General features: G+C 46.5%; 1 protein-coding gene across 1 annotated transcript in view; it reads left to right on the top strand.

Moving 5' to 3' along the window:
- The window catches only part of LOC136572410 (nicotinamide N-methyltransferase-like), a 36,858-nt gene extending 11,685 nt beyond the window's left edge, over positions 1 to 25,173 (top strand). The window contains exons 2-3 of the mRNA XM_066572949.1: positions 9,478 to 9,682; positions 22,848 to 25,173. Coding sequence (XP_066429046.1) covers positions 9,478 to 9,682; positions 22,848 to 23,277 — 635 coding nt within the window. The 3' untranslated portion in view covers positions 23,278 to 25,173. The remainder of the gene's footprint in view (positions 1 to 9,477; positions 9,683 to 22,847) is intronic.
- Positions 25,174 to 25,472: the final 299 nt, after the last annotated feature.

Here is a 25,472-nt window from a genome sequence, read left to right as displayed (position 1 = left end):
ACCCCAGTAACATTTCAGTAGTAGTAACAATATAGACAGCCCCTTTAACATTTCCGTAGCAGCAGTATAGGCATAGCCCAGTATTAGTAACATTTCATTTGCAGTAGCATACACAGACCCCAGTAACATTTCATTTGCAGCAGTATTCACAGACCCCAGTAGCATTTCAGTAGTAGTAACAGTATAGACAGACCCCTTTAACATTTCCGTAGCAGCAGTAAAGGCATAGCCCAGTATTAGTAACATTTCATTTGCAGCAGTATACACAGACCCCAGTAACATTTCATTTGAAGCAGTATTGACAGACCTCAGTAACATTTCAGTAGAAGTAACAATATAGACAGACTCCTTTAACATTTCCGTAGCAGCAGTATAGGCATAGCCCAGTATTAGTAACATTTTATTTGCAGCAGTATACACAGGCCCCAGTAACATTTCAGCAGCAACAGTAGGGACAGACCCCAGTAACATTTCAGTTCCAGCAGTTCAGACAGACCCCAGTAACATTTCAGTAGTAACAGTAGGGAGAGACCCCAGTAACATTTCATTTGCAGCAGTATAGACAAAACCCAGTAACATTTCAGTAGTAACAGTATCGACAGACCCCAGGAACATTTCAGTAGCAGCAGTGTAGGTAGACCCCAGTAACATTTCAGGAGCAGAAGTATAGGCAGACCGAAGTAACCTTTCTGTCGCAGAAGTATAGGCAGACCCCTGTAGCATTACTGTGGCAGAAGTATAGGCAGGCAGACCTGTGTGACATTTCTATAGCAAGAGTGTAGGCCAACCCCGGACACATTGGTGTACCATGAGTGTAGACGAAGGCCAGAAAAATTACTTGGATTACAGTGTAGGTGAGGTGCCCAAAAAATTGCTGTACCAACAGTAGAAATGTACCCCAGAAAAATTGCTTAACAGAGAGGGCAGGTGAAACCTACTAATATTTCAGCTTACTGTGTCTTAATTTGTAACAGAGCCTGGAGGCAGCCCTGTTACAAAAATTGGTTCATGTTGAAGTTTCAATGCTTCAGTTAGAAATGCAGAAATATTGTTTGAGAAAAGTTATATGAGCCTTTTGGGCCGCAGAAAAATTGGCAGTTCAGCGTGATGACAGGATGTTTCAGGTGGAGGAGCAGGAGGAGGAGGACTAATATCTTACACCGATTGAGAAAGGTAAATGTCCCTTTTTTTACGGTGATTGAGAAGAGCGCTTTTATCAGCGGTTGCAGCGAAAAGATTGTTTAGCTAACGCTGCTCTCCGCTGGTGGAGAAGAGAAGTCTGGGGAAATCCAGGCTTTGTTCATCTTTATGAGTGTAAGCATGTCGGCACTGTCAGTTGACAGGCGGGTACGCTTATCCATCATGATTCCCCCAGCTGCACTAAACACCCTCTCTGACAAGACGCTAGCCGCAGGGCAAGCAAGCACCTCCAGGGCATACAGCGCAAGTACGTGCCACGTGTCCAGCTTTGATACCCAGTAGTTGTACGATGCAGAGGCGTCACGGAGGATGGTGGTACGATCAGCTACGTACTCCCTCACCATCTTTTTACAGTGCTCCCTCCGATTCAGACTTGACTGGGGAGCGGTGACAGAGTCTTGCTTGGGAGCCATAAAGCTGGCAAAGGCCTTGGAGAGTGTTCCCCTGCCTGCGCTGAACATGTTGCCTGATCTCCACGCCTCCCCTGCTACTTGGCCCTCAGAACTGTGCCTTCTGCCACTAGCGCTGTCAGATGGGAAGTTTACAATCAGTTTGTCCACCAGGGCCCTGGGGTATAGCATCACTCTCGAACCCCTTTCCTCTTCGGGTATGAGAGTGGAAAGGTTCTCCTTATACCGTGGGTCGAGCAGTATGTACGCCCAGTCATCCGTAGTGGCCAGAATGCGTCTAACGCGAGGGTCACGAGAAAGGCATCCTAACATGAAGTCAGCCATGTGTGCCAGGGTACCTGTACGCAACACATCGCTGTCCTCACTAGGAAGATCACTTTCTGGATCCTTCTCGTCCTCCTCCTCCTCCTCAGGCCATACACGCTGAACAGATGAGAGGCAAGCAGGATGGGTACCCTCTGCAGTGGGCCCAGCTGTCTCTTCCCCCTCCTCCTCCACATGCTCCTCCCCCTCCTCCTCCTCTTAAACACGCTGAGATATACACATGAGGGTGCTCTGACTATCCAGCGACATACTGTCTTCCCCCATCTCCTGTTCCGACTGCAAAGCCTCAGCCTTTATGCTTTGCAGGGAACTTCTCAAGAGGCATAGCAGAGGAATGGTGATGCTTATGATTGCAGCATCCCTGCTCACCATCTGGGTAGACTCCTCAAAGTTTCCAAGGACCTGGCAGATGTCTGCATCATTCTGGAACCCCTTTCCTCTTCGGGAATGAGAGTGGAAAGGTTCTCCTTATACCGTGGGTCGAGCAGTGTGTACACCCAGTAATCCGTAGTGGCCAGAATGCGTGTAACGCGAGGGTCACGAGAAAGGCATCCTAACATGAAGTCAGCCATGTGTGCCAGGGTACCTGTACGCAACACATGGCTGTCCTCACTAGGAAGATCACTTTCAGGATCCTCCTCCTCCTCCTCCTCAGGCCATACACGCTGAAAGGATGACAGGCAAGCAGCATGTGTACCCTCAGCAGTGGGCCAAGCTGTCTCTTCCCCCTCCTCCTCATGCTCCTCCCCCTCCTCCTCCTCCTCCTCCTCCTCTGGCCATACACGCTGAAAGGATGACAGGCAAGCAGCATGGGTACCCTCAGCAGTGGGCCAAGCTGTCTCTTCCCCCTCCTCCTCATGCTCCTTCCCCTCCTCCTCCTCCTCAACGCGCTGAGATATAGACATGAGGGTGCTCTGACTATCCAGCGACATACTGTCTTCCCCCGCCTCCGTTTCCGAGTGCAAAGCGTCTGCCTTTATGCTTTGCAGGGAACTTCTCAAGAGGCATAGCAGAGGAATGGTGACGCTAATGATTGCAGCATCCCCGCTCAGCATCTGGGTAGACTCCTCAAACTTTCCAAGGACCTGGCAGATGTCTGCCAACCAGGCCCACTCTTCTGTAAAGAATTGAGGAGGCTGACTCCCACTATGCCGCCCATGTTGGAGTTGGTATTGCACTATAGCTCTACGCTGCTCATAGAGCCTGGCCAACATGTGGAGTGTAGAGTTCCACCATGTGGGCACGTCGCACAGCAGTCGGTGCACTGGCAGATTAAACCGATGTTGCAGGGTCCGCAGGGTGGCAGCGTCCGTGTGGGACTTGCGGAAATGTGCGCTGAGCCGGCGCACCTTTCTGAGCAGGTCTGACCAGCGTGGGTAGCTTTTCAGAAAGCGCTGAACCACCAAATTAAAGACTTGGGCCAGGCATGGCACGTGCGTGAGGCTGCCGAGCTGCAGAGCCGCCACCATGTTACGGCCGTTGTCACACACGACCATGCCCGGTTGGAGGCTCAGCGGCGCAAGCCAGTGGTCGGTCTGCTCTGTCAGAACCTGCAGCAGTTCGTGAGCCATGTGCCTCTTCTCTCCTAAGCTGAGTAGTTTCAGCACGGCCTGCTGACGCTTGCCCACGGCTGTGCTGCCACGCCGCGCGACACCGACTGCTGGCAACGTGCTGCTGCTGACACATCTTGATTGCGAGACAGAGGTTGCATAGGAGGAGGAGGATGGTGGTTTAGTGGAGGAAGCATACACCGCCGCAGATACTAGCACCAAGCTGGGGCCCGCAATTCAGGGGGTGGGTAGGACGAGAGCGGTCCCAGGCTCTGACTCGGTCCCAGCCTCCACTAAATTCACCCAATGTGCCGTCAGGGAGATATAGTGGCCCTGCCCGCCTGTGCTTGTCCACGTGTCCGTTGTTAAGTGGACCTTGGCAGTAACCGCGTTGGTGAGGGCGCGTACAATGTTGCGGGAGACGTGGTCGTGCAGGGCTGGGACGGCACATCGAGAAAAGTAGTGGCGACTGGGAACCGAGGAGTGCGGGGCCGCCGCTGTCATCATGTTTTTGAAAGCCTCCGTTTCCACAAGCCTGTACGGCAGCATCTCCAGGCTGATCAATTTGGCTATGTGCATGTTTAACGCTTGAGCGTGCGGGTGCGTGGCGGCGTACTTGCGCTTGCGCTCAATGCGCTGAGAGACATTGCTGGATGGGGCCGAGGACAGCGGAGGTGAGGGTGTGGGTGCAGGCCGGGAAACGGTAGTGCCTATGTCCTGATAGGGGGGTTGGATCTCAGTGGCAGGTTGGGGCACAGGGGCAGAGGAGTGGTGCAAACCGGAGGCGGTGAACGGCCTTCGTCCCACCTTGTGGGGTACTTGGCCATCATATGTCTGCGCATGCTGGTGGTGGTGAGGCTGGTGGTGGTGGCTCCACGGCTGATCTTGGCGCGAAAAACCTTGCACACCACAGTTCGTTGGTCGTCTGCACTCTCAGTGAAAAACTGACAGATCTTTGAGCACCTCGGCTTCTGCGGGGTGGCATGGCGCGAGGGGGCACTTTGGGAAGCAGTTAGTGGATTATTCGGTCTGGCGCTGCCTCTACCCCTGGCCACCGTACTGCCTCTTCCAAGCTGCCCTGCTGCTGCACTTGCCTCCCCCTATGAAGACCTGTCCTCAGTAGGCTTAGCAAACCAGGTGGGGTCAGTCACCTCATCGTCCTGCTGCTCTTCCTCCGAATCCTCTGTGCGCTCCTCCCTCGGACTTACTGCAATTACTACTACCTGAGTGATAGACAACTGTGTCTCATCGTCGTCGTCCTCCTCACCCACTGAAAGCTCTTGAGACAGTTGCCGGAAGTCCCCAGCCTCATCCCCCGGACCCCGGGAACTTTCCAAAGGTTGGGCATCGGTCACTTCAAACTCCTCCGGTGGGAGAGGAACCATTGCTGCCCATTCTGGGCAGGGGCCCGAGAACAGTTCCTGGGAGTCTGCCTGCTCCTCAGAATGTGTCATTGTAATGAAGTGAGGAGGCTGGGAGGAAGGAGGAGCAGCAGCCAGAGGATTCAGAGTTGCAGCAGTGGACGGCGTAGAAGTCTGGGTGGTCGATAGATTGCTGGATGCACTTTCTGCCATTCATGACATGACCTGCTCACACTGCTCATTTTCTAATAAAGGTCTACCGCGTGGACCCATTAATTGTGAGATGAATCTGGGGACGCCAGAAATGTGCCTCTCTCCTAATCCCGCAGCAGTCGGCTGCGATACACCTGGATCAGGAGCTCGGCCTGTGCCCACACCCTGACTTGGGCCTCCGCGTCCTCGCCCGCGTCCACGTCCTCTAGGAATACGCCCACCCCTCAGCATGGTGTATTACCAGTAGTGCAGAAACAGAACGCTGTAATTAAATGTGCCACTTATTGGCCTGTGGTTGGAGGCTGACTTCGCTTGCAGAACGCACAGCAGAGCCAGGAAAGAATTTTGCCAAGCCTGTAGTGAGACATAGGTGCATATGACTGAGCTAGTGGAATTCACAGCGCAGAAGCAGTCAAGTGTCCAAAGGCCACTAGTAGGCCTTAAGTATTTTGCTTCTATGTTTTTAAAGGCTGAACTGAGACAGCAGACAGATACTGTAGGCAGCGTATATATGTATACTGTTTCCCTCTGGACGGGATGACGGCGGTGATGTAACGGGCAACACAGAGCCAGGAAACAATTTTGTGCACGACTGTAGTGAGACATAGGTGCATATGACTGAGCTAGTGGAATTCACAGCGCAGAAGCAGTCAAGTGTCCAAAGGCCACTAGTAGGCCTTAAGTATTTTGCTTCTATGTTTTTAAAGGCTGAACTGAGACAGCAGACAGATACTGTAGGCAGCGTATATATGTATACTGTTTCCCTCTGGACGGGATGACGGTGGTGATGTAACGGGCAATGTAGAGCCAGGAAACAATTGTGCGCAAGCCTGCTGTAACACTTAGCTGCGTATTAATTAGGACTACTACCCCCAGCAGACACGCAGTACACTGAAGACGGTCACAGGCAGCCCAAATATAGTATTTTTTCCCAAATTTGTTTGAAAAAGCCCACTGCCTATAGACAGTATATCTCTTTCACCTCTCCCACTGTCCCTGCCTCACCAGTACTGGCCCTATACTATGTACAATGACTGCAGACTGAGGACGCAATGCTCTGCACGCTCGATATACAAAAAAAAAATGTGCAACACTGCTCCCAGCAGCCTCAACAGTACTGCACACGGTCAGATGTGGCCCTAAGAAGGACCGTTGGGGTTCTTTCCCTGATCTATGTCAGAATGCATCTGTGGCGAGACGCGGGCGGGGCAGATTTAAATACTCGGGTGACACCTGATCTCCCCAGCCACTCACTGCAGGGGGGTGGTATAGGGCTGGAACATCACAGGAGGAAGTTGTAATGCCTTCCCTGTCTTTCTATTGGCCAGAAAAGCGCGCAAATGTCTCAGAGATGAAAGTGAAAGTAACTCGAACATCGCGTGGTGCTCGTCTCGAGTAACGAGCATCTCGAACACCCTAATACTCGAACGAGCATCAAGCTCCGACGAGTACGTTCGCTCATCTCTACCAATTAGCCCTTTTGGTGGGAAAATTTCTTCCCGACTCCCTAATGGCAATCAGACGAATCTCTGGATCAACCCCTAATAGTTCCTACCTGCTGTATACCCAGATTAACAATTAACCTAAGATGTATATCCTGTAATATCCTTCTGCTCCAGAAAGACATCAAGTCCCCTTTTAAACTCCTCTATGGATTTTGCTATCACCACCACCTCAGGCAGAGAGTTCCACAGTCTAACTGCTCTTACAGTAAAGAACCCTTTTCTGTGTTGGCGATGAAACCTGCTTTCTTCTAGACGTAGCGGATGCCCACTCTTTACCATCGCAGTCCTAGGTATAAACAGATGATGGGAGAGGTCCTTGTATTGTCCCCTCATGTATTTATACATAGTTATTTGATCACCCCTTAGGGCGCTTGTACACGAGCGTAAATTCCACGGCGGGATTTCCCACGGAATTTCCGCCGCTGGAAGCCTGCATAGGATTGCGTTAACAAACGCAATCCTATGCAGACGGCCGCGCAAAATCTTGCGAGGCAAACAAACCACGGCATGTTCTATTTCTGTGAGGAGCTCGCAGGGCTCCGCACAAAAATGTCACTCACCCGCCACCGGCTTCGGTCTGCGCATGCACCGGCTGCCAGGCAAGCCAGCACATCAAACAGCCGGAGCCGCAAGCTTGGGTGAGTACGCGCTGCTCTCTGCAGGCACTCGGGTCGGGTCCAGCGGCGAGAATCCGGATCCGACCCGCCCGTCTGTAGGCGGCCTTAGCCGTCTTTTTTCCAGGGTAAACAATTCCAGCTTGGATAGCCTCTCTGGGTATTCCAGTCCTCTCATTCTATGTATTAGTTTAGTCGCCCTTCTTTAAACCCCCTCCAGCACTGTAACATCTTTCCTGAGCACCGGTGACCAGAACTGTACGCAGTATTCCATGTGAGGCCTGACAAGTGCCTTATAAAGTGGGAGGATAATGTTCTCGTCCCTCGCCCCTATACCTCTTTTAATGCACCCCAAGAATTTATTAGCTTTTGCAGCAGCTGACTGGCATTGGTTATTCTAGTTTAGTCTACAATCCACTAGTACCCCCAGGCTTCATGACATGCAATTTTTTAAAATTCACTAAATATATTGCAATTGAACTCCAAAAGCTGTGTGGTGTACAAGGCAATCTCTAGACATATTTATAGATGAGGCAAATTTATCAGCATCGTGTGACATAGATAAGTTTGTTGTATATTTAAACTGTAAACGGGAAGAAAAGTTAACCAGAAAACCAGCATCAGATGCTCTCATGGAGACACAAAAACCCTAAGGCCGCCTGCAGACGAGCGGGTCGGATCCGGCAGCGAGAATTCTCGCCGCGCGATCCGACCCGAGCGCCTGCAGGGACGAGCGCGTACTAACCCGCGCCTGGCGGCCCCGGCTCTTTCATGTGCCGGCTGCCGCGCAGACCGGAGCCGGCGGCCGGGTGAGTGCGTGCCCCGCAGAAAATTAGGACATGCTGCGGTTTGTTTGCCGCGCGAGATTTCGCGCGGCCAAACCGCGGCCGTCTGCATAGGAGTGCGTATTTTAATGCACTCCTATGCAAACTTTTAGCGGCGGAAATCCCGCGGGAAATCCCGCGGCGGGATTTCCGCTCGTGTGCAGGCGGCCTAAGACATTGTCTCTACTCTTTTAGGACATAGCCACTTTATTCACATTTTAATTTAAATTAGACATGTTGTTTAGAAAATTCTCATTCAACTACCCTATTAGGGAATTCATGGTTAATAGAGGGAAGTCCCCAACTCTAAACCTTCACTAATTGGGTATGGAAACAGCTGCAAAAAGCATCTATATATTTAGTTTTTGTCAAACAGCGGTTTGGAGTGCAACAGCTAATTGGTGTTTGTGTTACCCATTGTCATTATTAACTGTAAAGCTGTGTAAATGTCATAGTTGTGCCTTGATAGCGCTATAGTGCGTCTCATCATTCAGCTAAAGAAGAATACAGCTGTATTTCTCTTTGGGGTACTCAGTGTGACTTTGTATTACAGAGACAGCCCACTGATTTCAATAGACACAATGTAGCACTTTATTTTCTCTGTGGTGGTGATGCTGCAGGGAAATTGAACACTTGCTACCCTACTGATTGCAGATGATCGCTGGGAGACACAACAATGGGACACTGCAATCATCTTATTCTTAGGTAACGCCTCTAACAAAAAGAGGATGATTTATTTGAGGGGTTGTAACAAGATTGCAAGTTATCCCATAGCCACGACATAGGGAATAACCTGCTGATCATGGGGGTTTGAGAACTGAGACCTCGGGTCTTCTCAAGAATTAAGATTCCATGCCCCTCATCCTTCTCACTGTGGGGATACTTGCCCCAATCTCAGCACTCAGCCAGAAATTCATTCATTCTGACATCACTGCAGGGGGAGACGTAACTCCCACATCAATAGGTAGAGGGGAACACAGAACACCATTCATCTCCATGCAATCTTCTTCTCACTGGGGGAGGCACAGTCACCGCTAAGTGCGGAGCACAGGTGATACGGGATCGCTGTTCTTGAGATTGGTAGGTTTCCCAGTGGTGATACTCCTACTGATCAGGAAGCTATCCCGTATTTTGTGGATGGAGGATAACTTGTGATTTTGGCACAACCTCTTTAATGAGAAAAATAATCAAATCAGAAAAAATTCAAATAAGTAAGTAAATGCTGTACAAGTAAGCCTGTGTTCACAGTAGCATCATGGATCTCCTGACCGTCATCATGCATTCATATTCCAATGGCTCCACATGGACCCTATTCATTGTAAATTTCATTTTGAGTTCCATCAAGTTTCTGGTATTTTTAACGGCTCTGCACGCGGCGCCATTCATGCAGTAAAAGTAAGAGAAAGTCTGGCTGAGCTTGGTACTTCTTTAAATATATGAAGATTGTAACGTATTTCTTGCATTTAACCACTTTAGGTATGGTTACTGGAAGAACTGCGATTGATTGCAGTGCTGGTCCCATATTTTATCATCTTCTTCCAATGAGTGACGTACAGGAGATTACCGTTCTAAAATTAAATGATGCCAGCCTGAAGGAAATTAAAAAATGGAGGAATAAAGAACCAGATGCTTTTGATTGGACTCATGCCACAGAAACCTTACAGGAGTTAAAAGGAAAAAGGTGTAGTATTGTCCCCGACACCTTAAGGCTACATGACATAAGTATAGCTATAAACGTATGGCCACACAGGGTTGATTTTACACACCAGATCTTCACACCAATCAATTTGGATTTTGTTCTGGATATGCCATGGAATTCACCTTATAAATTGCAATTGGTGGAATTCACTATGAAAATCCACAGCTTACACTGGCATACTGCAGATTTAAAATCTGCAACACTGGTCAATTCATCCACTTCACACAATGGAAAATCCACTGCATATTTACCCTATGTAGCTGTTCTCTAGAGTTTTTTTTTTTTTTACCTACATTTTATGGGGGTTGTCTAACAGCTGATTTTGATGAGGTTCTTGAGGGCCACATTTAGAGGCCATCTTAGTAATACAATCCCATTCGTCTTGATAAAGAAATATAGTTGATGATGAAATTTTTTGGCCATGCACGCTAACTTTTAATAGCTTGTAAAAAACTGTCTTTTTCATAGGTATTGTCACAGTGTTTTTTGTGGCTTTTTTTGTATTATTACATTAGTAAAATATTTTTTTTTTTTGTTATTGGTGGTGTTTTCAAAGCTTATGCAAAACTACCAAAAAAGGCTTAACCAATATCATGGCATGTTTTTTTTTTTTTTTTTTTAAATGACACAAACCCCCCAAACACCTCCAAAAACTTATTTCTTCTGATCCCAATGAAAAATGTATAAAAAGTTACAGGTAAGTACTCCATCCTCTACACTGCAGCCTCCCTGTCCATGAGCGGAGAATTATAGCGATTTTCCGCTCGCGACCGGCTATTCACAGCATGCTGTGAATTGCCGCGATTCCTCACGGTGAGGCTATCTGTCAGATAGGCTGCCGGATCCTGCTCTCAAGTGGCAGCTCTCCGCCGCGAGATTTTGCAACGCCCGTGGACAGACAGCCTTACAGAGGTTCTGTAAGATAAATGTCCTTTAGAAAAATAGGTCCCCATGTGGGAAACATAACAAGGTGCTCATACTCACATCTACCCACTCCCTGCATGTTCCCCACTAATAGCTCCAAGTCTCTTTGCTGACGTAATGTTTACTAGCTGCGGTCAGCCTATGACTTTCTTCAGCTGCCGGGGCTCAGCAGACGAGCGGGCAGGTACTCACAAAAGGCAATACTCGCCCAAGTATTTGCCCTTAGCGAGTATGCTCGCTCATCTCTAGTAGGGAACTCTTTATTCCCCGCAAAGATGAAGAATTCCTTTGCTGCATCTGTCACAGATGTGGCAGGTGCAGCAGGGAATTACTTTTCCTCGTGGGGATTAAGAAAACATCTGCCGCATGCGACAGATGTGTTCTTTGTCCCTACGGGGACACGGCAGCGGTGGACAGGTAAGTTTGTTCTTTGCTTTTTTACACTAACATTCTTGTTTTTCAGGGAAGAGCTTATACGTAAAGCTCTTCCCTGAAAACAATTCAGGGGTCACGGCAGACCATTGTCTTCAATGGAGCCGCCGGCAGCAGCCGTGGCTCCATTGAAGACAATGTGTGTATTCCCTATGGTGCACGCAAGTCCTATCTTTACAGGCACACGCCTGTAAAACTCGGACATGTGAACACACCATAGCAAATGCATTGTTTCTAATAGAAGCGTGTTCTTGTGCACGCGTATGCACGCACAAAAACACGCTCGTGTGAAGCCACCCTTCACCGCAAGTCAAAATAACAGGGCATCTAACCATTAAATGATATACACACTGTTCATTGCTATATCGAGGTATAGGCCTTCTGCCTGGCACCTGAAAAACCAAACATAGTTCATCTCAGAACTTCAGCCTCATGGTTCCCACAGTTTTCAACATTGTCTATCTTACCCAAGTCTGAAAAAAAAATCTGGGAAGCACTCACCTCTCTCTTACAGAGTTGCTCCAGCTGATGCTTAATGTTTTCATTAACTCCTTAGTGACAAAGCCTGTTTGTGCCTTAGTGACAGAGCCACATATTGGAAATCTGACATGTGTCACTTTAACTCTGTAAAGGTTTTGCATATCCAAGTGAATCTGACATAGCTTTTTCACCACATATTGTACTTCATTTGGGTGGCAAAAATAGACAGATAGAATTTGTGTATATTTATTAAAAGTGCCAAAATTAGAACATTTTGAGAAAATCATTTTTTCACATTTTCAATTGCAATATCACAAATATGTGCAAACATACTGTACACATTTTGGATAAGATATATATTTCCGTCTGTTTACTTTATTCTGGGTGCACATTTAAAAAAACTTTATAACTTTAACATTGCTTATCAATAGAGATGAGCGAGCATACTCGGTTTGGGTGTTTTTGCACTCGAGCATCGCTTTTTCAGAGTAACTGACTACTCGGACAAAAAGATTCGGGGGGCGCCGGGGGTGAGCAGGGGGTTGCTGAGGGGAGTGGGATGGGGGAGAGAGAGCTCCCCCCTGTTCCCCACTGCTACCCCTCGCTCCAACACACCGCCCCCCCGGCGCCACCCGAATCTTTTCGTCCGAGTAGTCAGTTACTCGGAAAAAGCAGTGCTCTAATGCAAAAATACCCGAACCGAGTATGCTCGATCATCTCTACTTATAAACATTTTAAAGAACACTTTGTTTTCCTATACCAAGCCAAGATTTCAAAGGCTCATAAGAGTCAGAATAATAGATACCCCCACAAATTAACCCATTTTAAAAACTACACCCTTAACCACTTAGTGACGGCGCCATTGCCTTTTTACATCCTCACTAAGTGGGCTGTAATCCTAGAAGACGTAAAAACATACATCCTCTTTGGATTAATGCCCTCTTAGCTGAGGGCGTGACAGCTCCATGCTGTTGGTGCCCGCAGGTAGCCGACAGCTTTGAGCTGTCATCCTGGGCTGCAGGCAGTCCCCCACGGCAATGCGCAATAAAGTGAAAAAAAGTTTTTAAAAAAATTAGATATTCAGCTGCCCTGATGGATCGGATTCATCACAGCAGCTGATATTACTCATCTGCCTTGTCGGAGATGTCCCGTGGTGCACTGGTCCTCCGGAACCTGTCTCCACTCTTCATGCGTAGAATGCCGGGAGCCCCGGCAAATTTAAAATCTCCTGGCTCCCGGCTCCTGAAGGAAGCCGGGAACCAGGAGAAGTCACCGGAGACTGCGGTGAGCGGTCCCCGGGCCCGTGATAGCCGCTATCCAATGGAAAAAGTAAAAAAAAGTGCCAGTTTCACCTCCCCTCATGGATCCGATCCATGAGGGTAGGTGAAAATACTCACCTCGGGTCCTCTGCGATGTTCTGGTCTCCCGGGACCCAAAGTCCCCTTCTGCGTGTGCACGAAGCTGTGGGTTGCCAGGATAATTAAAAAAAGCTCCCTGCTCCTGGCTACAAAACTTAGCTGAAAGCCTGGAGATTTCACGGATGGGGGGGCGCGGTGAGCGCTTCCTGGTCACGTGTTCGCCGTTATCCAATAGATAATGGCGATAACGTAAGAGTAAAAAAAAGGTGAAGCTTCATCTCCCCTCACCGATACGATCGGTGAAAGGAAATGAAACTTTTTACTGTAAGCCTCCGTATTTGAACCCCAACGTGACTCTCCTCCGTGAACTTTCCCAGATTCTGCACATACGACCGTTGGCAAAACACCGGACACATGCACAGGATTTGGGGAGCTCAGGAAATTTAAAATCTCCTTGCTCACTGCGATCAACGGTCGCCGAGAGCCTGGAGCAGTGACCTTGTTCTGCGGTTCCCAGTCACATGATAAAAAGGTAGTGATCTACCTTAGGCCGGTATCACATGACCGAATATAAATTACAGATACCGCATGCGTCTGATCGGTAATACGCAGATCAATCGCATTGGATTACAGAATTCCGCTCACATTAGTGGATCGGAATTGCGTAAACCCCTCCCAGAAAACAGAAAGCAACATGTTCTATTTTACCGCGGATATCCGTGACATAGAGCCCATTGTGCTCCATGGTCGCGGATATACCCACAGCCCATACGCAACTATATTGTGTACGGGCTGCGGGTACCCGTGTCATTGCTAAGCGACGGTGCGGCAAATAAAAACAAAAAAAAAGGTGTACTGCGCATGACCGCCCGTGTAAGTACGCAGTTATGCGTAGTACATTACATGGCCATACACAGCGCCACGGCCGGGCTCACAGCAGGGATCCACTGTGGGCCTCCAAAAGTGGATTCCACATAAGGCCATGTGAGCCTGGCGTTATTCAGACCGTGACCTGTAATACGTAATTTACAAGAAGCTCCGGGAACGCTTGCCTTCCTGCAGTTCCAGGAGCAGCTTGTTGAGCGCCTTCTGTTTGAGACCGCAGCACCTCAGTAAGCTTATGGATACTCACAGAGCACCACTTTTTACACCCCATTCCTGCCGATCAAGAAATACCCCACAAAAAGTATGAGAGTAAGGGTATACCAGGTTCTATTGCCCCATGTGCCCACGCCAATCAGCCTCCGTAATTACCCGTCTTCGGAAATACCACACAGTTCACATTATTACTTTTATTTAGGATTTGGGGAACACCAAAAATAGTGGAGGGGGGATTTTTTTAAGGTGTCAATTTTTATTCCGTACAAGTGAGCAATGGGGCCTGGAATTTATTCAGTTGTGCCCTGCAATCCAACGGTTGTTCCCTGCATTATAGGCCTTGCCATGTGTCCTGTAAGTAGATTAGGGACACAATGGGTATGTTTCTGAGCATGGGACAAACAGGGGTATCCATTTTGGGGTGAACGTCTTCATTCCTATGTACATTGTGCAAAAAAACCTGTTTTTAAATTGACAAAATTGCAAAAAAATGAAAATCGTAATTTTTTCCTTCTGCTTTGCTTAGATTCATTCAAATACTGTGGGGTCAAAATATGCAGTACACTCCTAGATTAATTCATTAGGGGTCTAGTTTTCAAACTGGGGTCATTTGTGGGAGCTCTTTATTGTTTTGGCCGCTCAATGGCTCTACAAGTGGGCAATGGGGCCTTGAATTTATTCAGTCGTACTCTGAAATCCATGGGTGCTCCTTCCATTATAGGCCTAGCCATGTGTCCTGTAAGCAGATTGGCAGCACAATGGATATGCTTCTGAACATGGGACAAACAGGGGTATCTATTTTGGGCTGAAAGTCTTCATTTATATGTGTGCTGTACAAAAAAAAGTATTTAATTTGATACAACTGCCAAAAAAATGAAAATTGTAATTTTTTCCTACTGCTTTGCTTAGATTTATTCAAAAATTGTAGGGTAAAAATATGCAGTGCACCCCTATATGAATTTGTTAAGGAGTCTAGTTTTCAAAATGGGGTCATTTGTTGGGGTTCTCTGTCGTTTTGGCCACTCAAGGGCTCTACAAGTGGGCAATGGGGCCTGGAATTTATTCAGTTGTGCCCTGCAATCCAACGGTTGTTCCCTGCATTATAGGCCTTGCCATGTGTCTTGTAAGAAGATTAGGGCCACAATGGGTATGTTTCTGAACACGGGACAAACAGGGGTATCCATTTTGGGATGCAAGTCTTCCTTCATATGTGTGTGGTACAAACAAAGCTGTTTTAAAATTGACAGAATTGCCAAAAAAATGAAAATCACAATTGTTCCCTTTTGCTTTGCTTGAATTAATTCAAAAACCGTGGGTTCAAAACATGCAGTACACCCCTAGATAAATTTGTTAAGGGGTCTAGTTTTCAAAATGGGGTCATTTGTGGGTTTTTTTTTGTGGTTTTGGCCGCTCAGGAGCTCTACAACAGTGCTATGTGGCCTAAAACTCCTTCAAGCTAGATTTTTGTTCTGAAAGACTCCGACTACTTATTTCATTTTGGGCCTCGTTGTACATCCAAACATAAGATTAGGGCCACAATGGGTATGTCTCTAAACATGGGAGAAACAGGGGTATCCATTTTGGGGTGTCAATCCTCATTTTCATGTGCACTATAGGAAAGAAATATGTCTTTAAAATGACAGATTTTCAAAAATATGACATTTTATTTTTTCTCCTCTAAATTGAATTAATGCCTGAAAAAAAACTGTGGGGTAAAAATACTAATGACCCCCCCCCCCCCCCCCCCCCCCTCAGTGAATACATTAAGGAGTGTAGTTTTCAAAATGGGGACATTTGTGGGGGTATCTATCATTCTGACACCTATGAGTCTTTGCAAACTTGGCTTTCTGTAAGAAAACAAAGTGTTCCTCACAATATGCTGAAAAGTAATGTTAAATTTGTACGTCAACTAAATGGTTAAAAAACACGAAAGTTTTTCAAATGTGTATTCAGAATAAAGTAAACAGATGGAAATATATATCCTATCAAAAATTTGTACAGTATGTTTGCACATATTTGAGATATTACAGTTGAAAAAGTGAAAAAAATGTCAATTTTTTCAAAATTCTTCAAATATTGGTACTTTTAATAAATATACACAAATTCTATCGGTCTATTTTTACAACCTAAATGAAGTACATCATGTGGCGGAAAAACAGTGTCAGAATAACTTGGATATGCAAAACCTTTCAGAGTTAGGGCGCCCACCCACTGGCGTTTGCGATTTTCGTGCGTGAAAAACGCTGCGTTCTCGCGGCGTTTTTCCCGCGTTTTTCGCCGCGTTTTCGCGGCGTTTTCGCGGCTTTTCCATTAATTTCCATTGACTTTCATGGGTGCATTAGGAGAAAAATAAGGACACATATGCAACTGACAGTTCCTATGTTAAAAAACGCAACGCAACGCAAAACGCCAGTGGACAGGAGTACATTCAATTCTAATGGCTCTGCAGGAAAAACGCAAAACGCAAAGAAAAAAAAAATCGCCAGTGGGTGGGCGCCCTTATTGTATGTTGAGTTACACATATCAGATTTCCAAAATTTGGCTCCGTCACTAAGGCGCAAACAGGCTTCGTCACTAAGGGGTTAATGTATTCACTGAGCGGTGTCATGAGTATTTTTACCCCACAGTTTTTTTCAGGAGTTAGTTCAATTTATTTTCATATTTTTGCAAGTACTTCATTTTAAAGGCAGTTTTTTTTCTATAGTGCACATGAACATGTGGATTTACACCCCAAAATGGATACCCCTGTTTGTCCTGTGTTCACAAAAATACTCATTGTGGCCCTGATATAATAACTGTATGCACAATGGGGCCCAAAAAGAAAGGAGCAGCCTGTGGCTTTCAGAACAGAAATTTTGCTTGAAGACGTTTTAGGCCCCATAGCACACTAGTAGAGCCCTTGAGTGGCCAAAACGATAGAGAACCCCCACAAATGACCCTATTTTGAAAACTAGACCCCTTGACAAATTCATCTAGGGGTGTTGTGCATATTTTTACCCCACAGTTTTTGAATGAATCTAAGCAAAGCATTAGGAAAAAATATACAATTTTAATTTTTTTAAAAGCTGTTTTTTTTTGTGCAGCACACATAGGAATGAAGACTTTCACGCCAAAACGGATATCCCTGTTGTTTTTCCGTGCTCAGAAACATACCCATTGTAGCCCAATCTACTTATAGAACACATTGGATTTCAGGGCAGAACTGAATAAATTCCAGGCCCCATTGCTCACTTGTGCGGAAAAAAAATTGACTCTCTAAAAATAATCCCCCGCTCCGCGCCTGTTCGGCGTTCCCTAAATCTTAGATAAAAGTAATAATGTAAACTGTGCTGTATGTCCGAAGACAGGGGTGATTACGGAGGCTGGTTGGGATGGGCAAACGGGGCAATAAAATCGGATAGCCTCCTCTCATGCTTTTTGGGGTGTTATTTCTTGACCTCAGAGGCAGTGATGGGGTGTAAAAAGTGTCGCTCTGTGAAGCTTCGTAAGCTTGTGGAGGTGCGGCGGTCTCACACAAACGGCGCTCAGCAAGTTGCTCCTGGAAATGCAGGAAGACAAGCGTTCTCGGGGACTCCTTGTAAATTACGTATTACAGGTACGTCTCCAGGCTCTCAGATCAGGGAGATTTTAAATTTCCTGGGAAATCCTGGGCTTTTGTGCATGCATCCACCATTTTCCTGAAGGGCTCATGCGCGGAAGCCTGGATTGGGTCTGCAGATAAAGATCCCATTGTGGGACAAATCCAGGGACTTTAGTCGTGTAATTTCATCTCCCCTCACGGATACGATCCGTAAGGGGAGATGAAACTTTAACTTTTAAAACTTTTTTAAAGATTTAGCTGTCTTGTGAGGGTAGCTGATTCTTTATATCTATTTAACTTTTTTAATTTAATTTTATATGATTGGCTTTATCAATTGGATTGTGCAGAAAGCATTGCCGTGGGGGCTCCCTGCAGACCCCCATGACAGCTCCAGGTTGTCAGCTACCTCCGGCATGGAGCTGTCATGTACACAGCCCACGTGGCTTTAATCCTCAGGGGATAGATATTTTTACATCCCTGAGGATTAAAGCCCACTTTGCCAGGACGTAAAAAGGCAATGGGGTCGTCACAAAGGAGTTAAGGTTAATGGTTGCAAAATTTCAGCTGCACGATATACATTACAATTTCACAACAATGTGCCATATAATGTAAGTGAATGAGGTTTTAACAAACTCCTTTTACTTGCAGTGAGAAAAAATCTGCAATGGAAAATACAAATATTGTGGATTTCCAAATATGCAGCATGACCTTCAGTAGAAGAGCAACAGATTTTCATCATGGATTTCATTCACTGCAATGCAATGAGTGAAATCTTCATGAAAAACTGAAGCAAATTCTGCAACAAAGTCAATTGAGGATTCTGATGTGGATTTACTCCACAGTGTGTGATAATATCTTATCAGCCCTACTTTTCTGTCCTGTTTTCCTATCTCAGATCGATTTCAGATGAGTGTATTACGGCCACATTTCTGTGTCCATAATTCAAATTTTTGTTCCACCTTTATTTTGGGGTTTGCTGACGTGAACTCAGAGCATCATGGGTCCATATGATGCTACAAGTTCGGGTCTATAAACCCCATGGTCAGGCCGTGACGCAGGTCTGTACTACAGACATACAAATCTGGCTGTAATACACTCATCTGAAAGATCTTTTCAGCTTTCCTTGGATAAGACATATCCAAAACTGACACTTGCTCCACCATTTATCAGATGGCTTAGACTACACAAAATTTTGCACCAAATATTTTGATGCAAATTTGATGTAATTTTTGGTACACAGTGCCAGGGAAGATTTACTATTGAGAATTTAACAGTTTTATGGCACAAAGTCCACCCAATAACAGTCTTACATTCTTAGCGTCACATTTTGTCTGGTCCGGCGGCTCTTGGGTTCTCCGTGCCCACACCATCGGTACTGGTTCCCGAGCTGCGTGGGTGCAGTGCAGGGGAGCCCCGGTTTTAGTGACATCACCTAGCCACCATTATCTGGGGCACCGGCTCCGGACGCCCACTCCCGTGCACAGGGGATGTGCGCCTAGTTAGCCAGGTTCTGAGGACGTGGCAGGTTACCGCCGTGCGTTCCCATTACCATGACTCTCTGGCACGCCTCATCTGTATTTCCACTTGGATCTTTAATCTGCACTCACTGTGCTATGTCTGTATCTTTGCTCTGGACTCTCTGGGTGATGTCTTGGCCTCTGCCTGTCATTTGCAGGCACTGGGGGTTGTTCTCCCAGCACCCTGGGATTGGCTCCTGTTGGTGTCAGGCTCCCCGCCCCAATAAGCTGCTGGGGCGGGAGTTCTGACAGCATTTAAACATTTAGTGTTCCTTTCCCCAGTGCCAGTATATGTTTGGCCTCTCTGCTATACCCGCGTATCCTGTATTTGATGCTCTGTTTTTTGACTACTGCTTGGACCTGACTTCTTTTTCGCCTGACCCCTTATACTGCGTTCTCTCGAGTTGCCGACCCAAATTGCCTAACCTGTTTTGTGTCTAATTGTTTCCTTGTTGTCCGTTAGTCTGATTCCTGCCCCGCATCCCTAGTTGTTGTCCTGGGGTATAGCCCAGGGGGGCAAGTAGGTAGGGACAGGGGTTGCGGGCAGTTTGGCTGGGACTTGCCTTACCTGGAACCCAGTCCTTGACACATTTGCCATGTATTTTAGAAACTTTCAGACCAGTTGTTTTAAAAAAATTAGACAAAAGGGCATAGCTTTATGGACAGGGGAGCAAGGACTAAATGTGACATTGTGTGCCAAAAAGTGTACTAAACTTTTTGTGAAATTTTTGATGCAAATTATGCCAACTACAAGGTGGTATAAACTTAAAGGGGTGGTCTCGCGAAACCAAGTGGGGTTATACACTTCCGTATGGCCATATTAATGCACTTTGTAATGTACATTGTGCATTAAATATGAGCCATACAGAAGTTATTCCACTTACCTGCTCCGTTGCTAGCGTCCTCGTCTCCATGGTTCCGTCTAAATTCGCTGGCAGCTTGCTTTTTTAGACGCGCTTGCGCAGTCCGGTCTTCTCCATTCAGCACGAGCCGCTTCAGTGTGCTCCCCGCTACAGCTCTTCTGCGCATGCGCAGACGAGCTGTCACTGCTCGGGAGCGCGCTGCAGCGGCCATTCTGTACCTTCCTCTGTTAGAGAAAGGTGCAGAAACTGGAGCTGCCCAGCGGAGAAGCCCAGCCCAGCCCAGCAGCCCCGAGAAGCCTCCCAGGTAAGTGATTTGTGGGGGGGGGGGGGGGCTGCCGCTGCGCCGGGCTGCGCCGGGGGGGGCTGTCGCTGTGCCGGGGGGGGGGGCTGCCGCTGCGCCGGGGGGGGGGGGGCTGCCGCTGCGCCGGGCTGCCGCTGCGCCGGGGGGGCTGTCGCTGCGCCGGGGGGGGCTGCCGCTGTGATGGGGGAACTAGCGCTAGGCCGGGGGGGCTGTCGCTGCGCCGGGGGGGCTGCCGCTGTGATGGGGGAACTAGCGCTAGGCCGGGGGGGCTGTCGCTGCGCCGGGGGGGGCTGCCGCTGTGATGGGGGAACTAGCGCTAGGCCGGGGGGGCTGTCGCTGCGATGGGGGGGCTGTCGCTAGGCCGGGGGGGGGCTGCCGCTAGGCCGGGGGAACTAGCGCTGGGCTCCGGAACCTAGCGCTGGGCTCCGGGGCCTTCACCTGGGCTGAGGGTCTAGCGCTGGGGAGGCGGGGGCTAGCGCCTTACCTGCTGCCTGGCGGTGGGCGTCTGGTCGGCGGCTGCGGGGCGTCTAGTCGGCGGCTGCGATGCGTCCGGTTGCCATGGAGACACAGCTGGCGGCGTCTCGGGAGCGCGCACGTCGGGCTGCAGCGAGCGACGGGGAAAGAGGCGGCGGCCATCTTGAGGAAACTTTTATAAGTTGCTGAAACGCTGGAACGGTAAGTACGAACCAGCTAGAAATGTCATTTACAGGGGGGCTTAGTAATGTGTACTTAATGGGGGGGACTGGGCAAAAAAAAAATTTAACTGCTTCCTCGAGACATCTCCTTTAAACTAGTCGGTCTAAAGATACAACCGATTTTTTTTTTATTCAAAAAAGCCACTGTAATAAATTTGGTAAATTAAAATACTCTCATCTAAGTGTGCCTTAGTGTCACATTTAGGTCCTGTCACCTTTTCGTGACACCACACACCTTCCAGTGAAGCCATGCCTTTTTCAGAAACAAAAAAGTTTCTCAAAGTGTCTAACAGCCATAATAAATGGTGCACAAAACAGGAACAAAAGCTTTCTGGCTCAATTTTTACCAGAAAGCTGTCGAATTCTCAAGATCCCTGAATATGTCTGGTGGTGTCTGCCACCAAGGCATCAGCAGCAGATTCTTTTAAAGTGTATTTCCATTTAATTGCTAGGAGATGCCATCACTTGGTGGTCAGGGGAGTCCAGCCTTTTGAACTCCAACCATCCTGAGAATGCAAGTGGCATAATGCTAGTATAGCACTCCCAGCCAAGCCGCTGTGCCAGGAACTATAGGTTCATTAAATTAATGGAGCTAGTGAAAAATAGTAAAGAGTTCACAGCGCCACAACGGTGCTGTAGCTTCTTCAGATTTAGGATTGGATCAAAAAAAGATGTCCTACAATAAATATTAAAACAGAATAAAAGGCAATAAAAGAGTCATATGTACTTCAACATGGTAACAATAACATTTATAAGATGTCTGGCCAAAAACAAGCCTCTCTATAGCTGTTGAAGGAAAAATCAAATGTTATGGGGTTTTATTTGTAATGTGACAACATAAAAAAATCATTATGTGCTTCTATTGTGTAAACATAGTAAAACATAAGAAAACTATATCAATTTGATAACACTGTAATTGTATTGACCCAGAGACTAAAGATCATGTCATCTACAGTACAAAACTAACTAATAATTGGCACAAAATAGGGAAAATAGCAATTCCTAGAAGCATGACATCACTAAGGCCTCATGTCCACGGGCCCGCAGAGGATTCCACCTGGCACACACGAGGTAAAAAAATACAGTATACTCAGCTGTCCGGACACTGTGGGACTCTCCTCTGTTGCGGCTGGATCTTCTTTCTTCTGGCTGGTTGATGCACATGGGATGCTGGTGGCGTGCCAGGCACATGTGCCATGCTGTCTTTTTTTTTAACTCCTGTTTTCTTGCGGTCCTGTGGCACGGACACAGTGTCAGCTGCATCTGTGTTGTGGGGCAGATGGCTTCCATTGTCTTCAATACAAGACGTGTAAGCCATCCACCCAGGAAAACCACACAAAATGGAGCATGCTGCGGGTGTTATCCTGTGCGCCAGGAAAAAAAACGACATCCGCAGGTATTTAATTACCTGTGGGTGCCCAATGATTCCCTATGGTCATAGATCATGCGTGCATGGCTTTTATAATTCTATTTTACCTGTAGACATTGGTCCTAATTGGTCAGAAAACTCCTTAGAGAAAAGAGAAAAACTGAAGGGGTTGTCCAGGTTCTAACTAGGATAGGTCATCAATAGTTGATTGGTGGGATTTGTAGCCTAAGACCCCTGCTGATCAGTTGCTCACTGTTCTGAGGTTTCAGCGTGCTGATCTGGAGGCAGACAGCTCCATACATTTTGCAGTTTGTATTGTAGGCACTATTCCTATTTAAATAATAGGAGAGGTGTCTGTAATACAAAGTCGGATGGCTATAAAGTATACAGAGCTGTCTGCTTCTGGCTCCTTACATCAGCACATTATTGAGGATAAGTCATCTACACTCAGGAATACCGGAAGTGGGTTTGATTGTTTTTAATTCAGTAAGTAATACTCATCTATGTCTTGTAATGTTTATACTTTTCAGTGATGAGTTGGAAGATGAAGAAGAAAAGCTAAGAGGAAAGATTGGCAAGATTTTGAAATGGGACCCAAGCGAAGGGAGCCCTGCAGATGCGTTATCACTGCCAAAAGCCGACATTGTCACAAATATAATGATTCTGGAATCAATCAGCAAGGATGAGGATGAATTCAGATGTAACCTAAGGAAAATGTGCGATGTAATGAATCCTAGGGGATATCTCTTATCATATTCACCTTGTAATGCCTCTTATTTAAATGTTGGAGAAGACAAGTTTCACCTCTTACCCTGTGATGAGAAATTTTATAGGAAGTTATTCAGTGAGGAAGGTTTGGAAATTAAGCATTTGTTTAAGTTTGATAGAGTTATGCGCACTGATGCTATAGACCATGAGGGAAGCATATTTATCATTGCCCAAAAACTGAAGGAGCCGTAGAAAATGAAAAATTCATAGCAATGAATGTATTTCTATGCAGGTTATTTGCTGATATTTGTTGGTTCTGCTGGTTTTGCTCTTGACTATGATTCAGCTATGATTCAATTACGCAAGATATGCTCTATCTAAGATGTATTACACAATTGGGTATTTACATTAACAGATACTCAATGCAAAATAATTGCTTCATAAAAAAAAAAATCAGAGGATAACCCCCCCCCCCTCCCTACCCCACCCAAATACCTCCCTATCTCCCTAATTCCCCCATAGCGACCAACACAAGAAATAGTGTCTGCTTTGTGCCCCTATACTATAATAATACCCCTTTAAGCCCCACATAGTAATAATTCCCCTATGTGTCCACCTACTAAGTAATAATGCCCAGTTTGTAAAACAAAAAAAGTAATGATATCCCTCTATGCTTGCAAAGTAATAGTGTTCCCTTTGTGCCACTTAACAAGGATTTCTGAGGGTTTTTTTTTTTTTATTATTTCAGCACCTCAAGTATAAACATAATAAACAATTGTATACTTAACTCACCCAGCTCCCTAGGGCACCATTCTCACTGGAGCCAATCACAGATATCAGTGCTCAAGCGCTAAAGCTTGTGCAGTGCAGGGCATGACGTGCCATCTTGCCAGCGAGGAAGCAAATTCACATTGACTCGTCACAGATTAGACAGCTTCCATTGACTGCAATGGAAGCCATTCATGCGATTTTCCCCCGCGAGCGGAAAATCACAATTAATTTTGGCTCGTGAGCATGGAAGAATCTTTTAACATAGCATGCTATGGACGGACATTGCTGTCAAATTCGCGACTGGCATATAGCTATGAATTCTACAGCAAAAACTGTCCGTGGGCATTGGACCTAAGTTAAAGGCTATAACCCTTTCACTGCTGAAGAGATGACTTGTGTTCCTCACACAGAGGCGAAGCAATGAGGACAATTAGTTAGAAAATTTAAGGGTATTCAGTGTAAACGTTCCAGGACTGCTGAGCCCTATAGCATGTATAGTGCATAAAGCAAGGCTGTGAAGGGCACATTACACATGGAGCCCACTGAGGGATTTGGGACATATGACACCAGGGGCTTTCTGCACTGATAGGAAGAAGCCATCACAAATTTCTCATTTGTTAAGTTCATGTGAGCAAAGCCCAACCATGTTAATGATGACAGGGCATCCCTAGTCTAGGTGACTGGGTACAATACTGACCTCTTCAATCACTATGAGACAAAGAACAATCAGGACAGCGTTCCTCTCTCTCTAATTCCAATAAAATAGAAGGTGAACTGAAATAACGGAAAAGACTTACCCAGTGTGGGTGGAAAAGCCCCCAAGGTATGAGAGCCCTTCCACACAACACCTCCAAGTCCTGGTAGGCACGTAGTATAAACTGGTGGTGATCCAGGGATGTATTCCACAACTCCCTACGTGGATAGGAAGGAGCCATTCAGAGTCTGTTGTATCCCCAAGTGTATGGGGATCAACTACTCATTTGTATTGCGACGAAACGCGTTGCATAGCTTGTTTGTTTTTTATTCCTCATTAAAAGGATTTTGCATTTTACCTTTACCATATTTTTGTGCTGGGATGGTTCCATGGAGCGCCTAGTCCTTTTTTGTTCTTTGGTTCTTCAATCACTATAGCTACTCCACTCATACTGACCAAAATGCTGCCATGTGATCGGCAACCTAGAACTTGAGTAGATTTTTCCGAACTGATGATTACCATAATTATGCAGCATAATAATAACTTCCAATAGAATTTAATGACCGAACTAGACAATAAAATACTAATCTGCTGCTGAAGATATGGAAAAAAAATATGTGTTTTCTTGCTTACATTTCTTTATCAATGTGCAATCTTAATGCAATAAATTGTATGCAGCAATATATGCAGTGTCAGTGTGTGCATTTATAAATGGACAACAAAATATAGTAAGGTTCTCCAAATACTAGACTTGCCCCAACCCAAACAAAGGACATCCCCTTCATGCAATATGCAATACTCTGAACTTCTTTAAATCATTGATAACTCTATATTCTTTCAGTGGCAGCCATGTGAACAGCACAGTGCTCTAATGCCAAATGAAGCAATTGTGGCTCCTTCACAGCAGGAAATCTCAGCACAATGCGCAGCATCATTCAGCAGCTATTACATGCAGCCAATCAGCTTAGTGAAAATACAGACT

Source organism: Eleutherodactylus coqui, chromosome 7, assembly GCF_035609145.1.
Source record: "Eleutherodactylus coqui strain aEleCoq1 chromosome 7, aEleCoq1.hap1, whole genome shotgun sequence".
Taxonomy (NCBI): Eukaryota; Metazoa; Chordata; class Amphibia; order Anura; family Eleutherodactylidae; genus Eleutherodactylus; species Eleutherodactylus coqui.
This window is presented reverse-complemented; position numbering and strand designations above follow the sequence as displayed.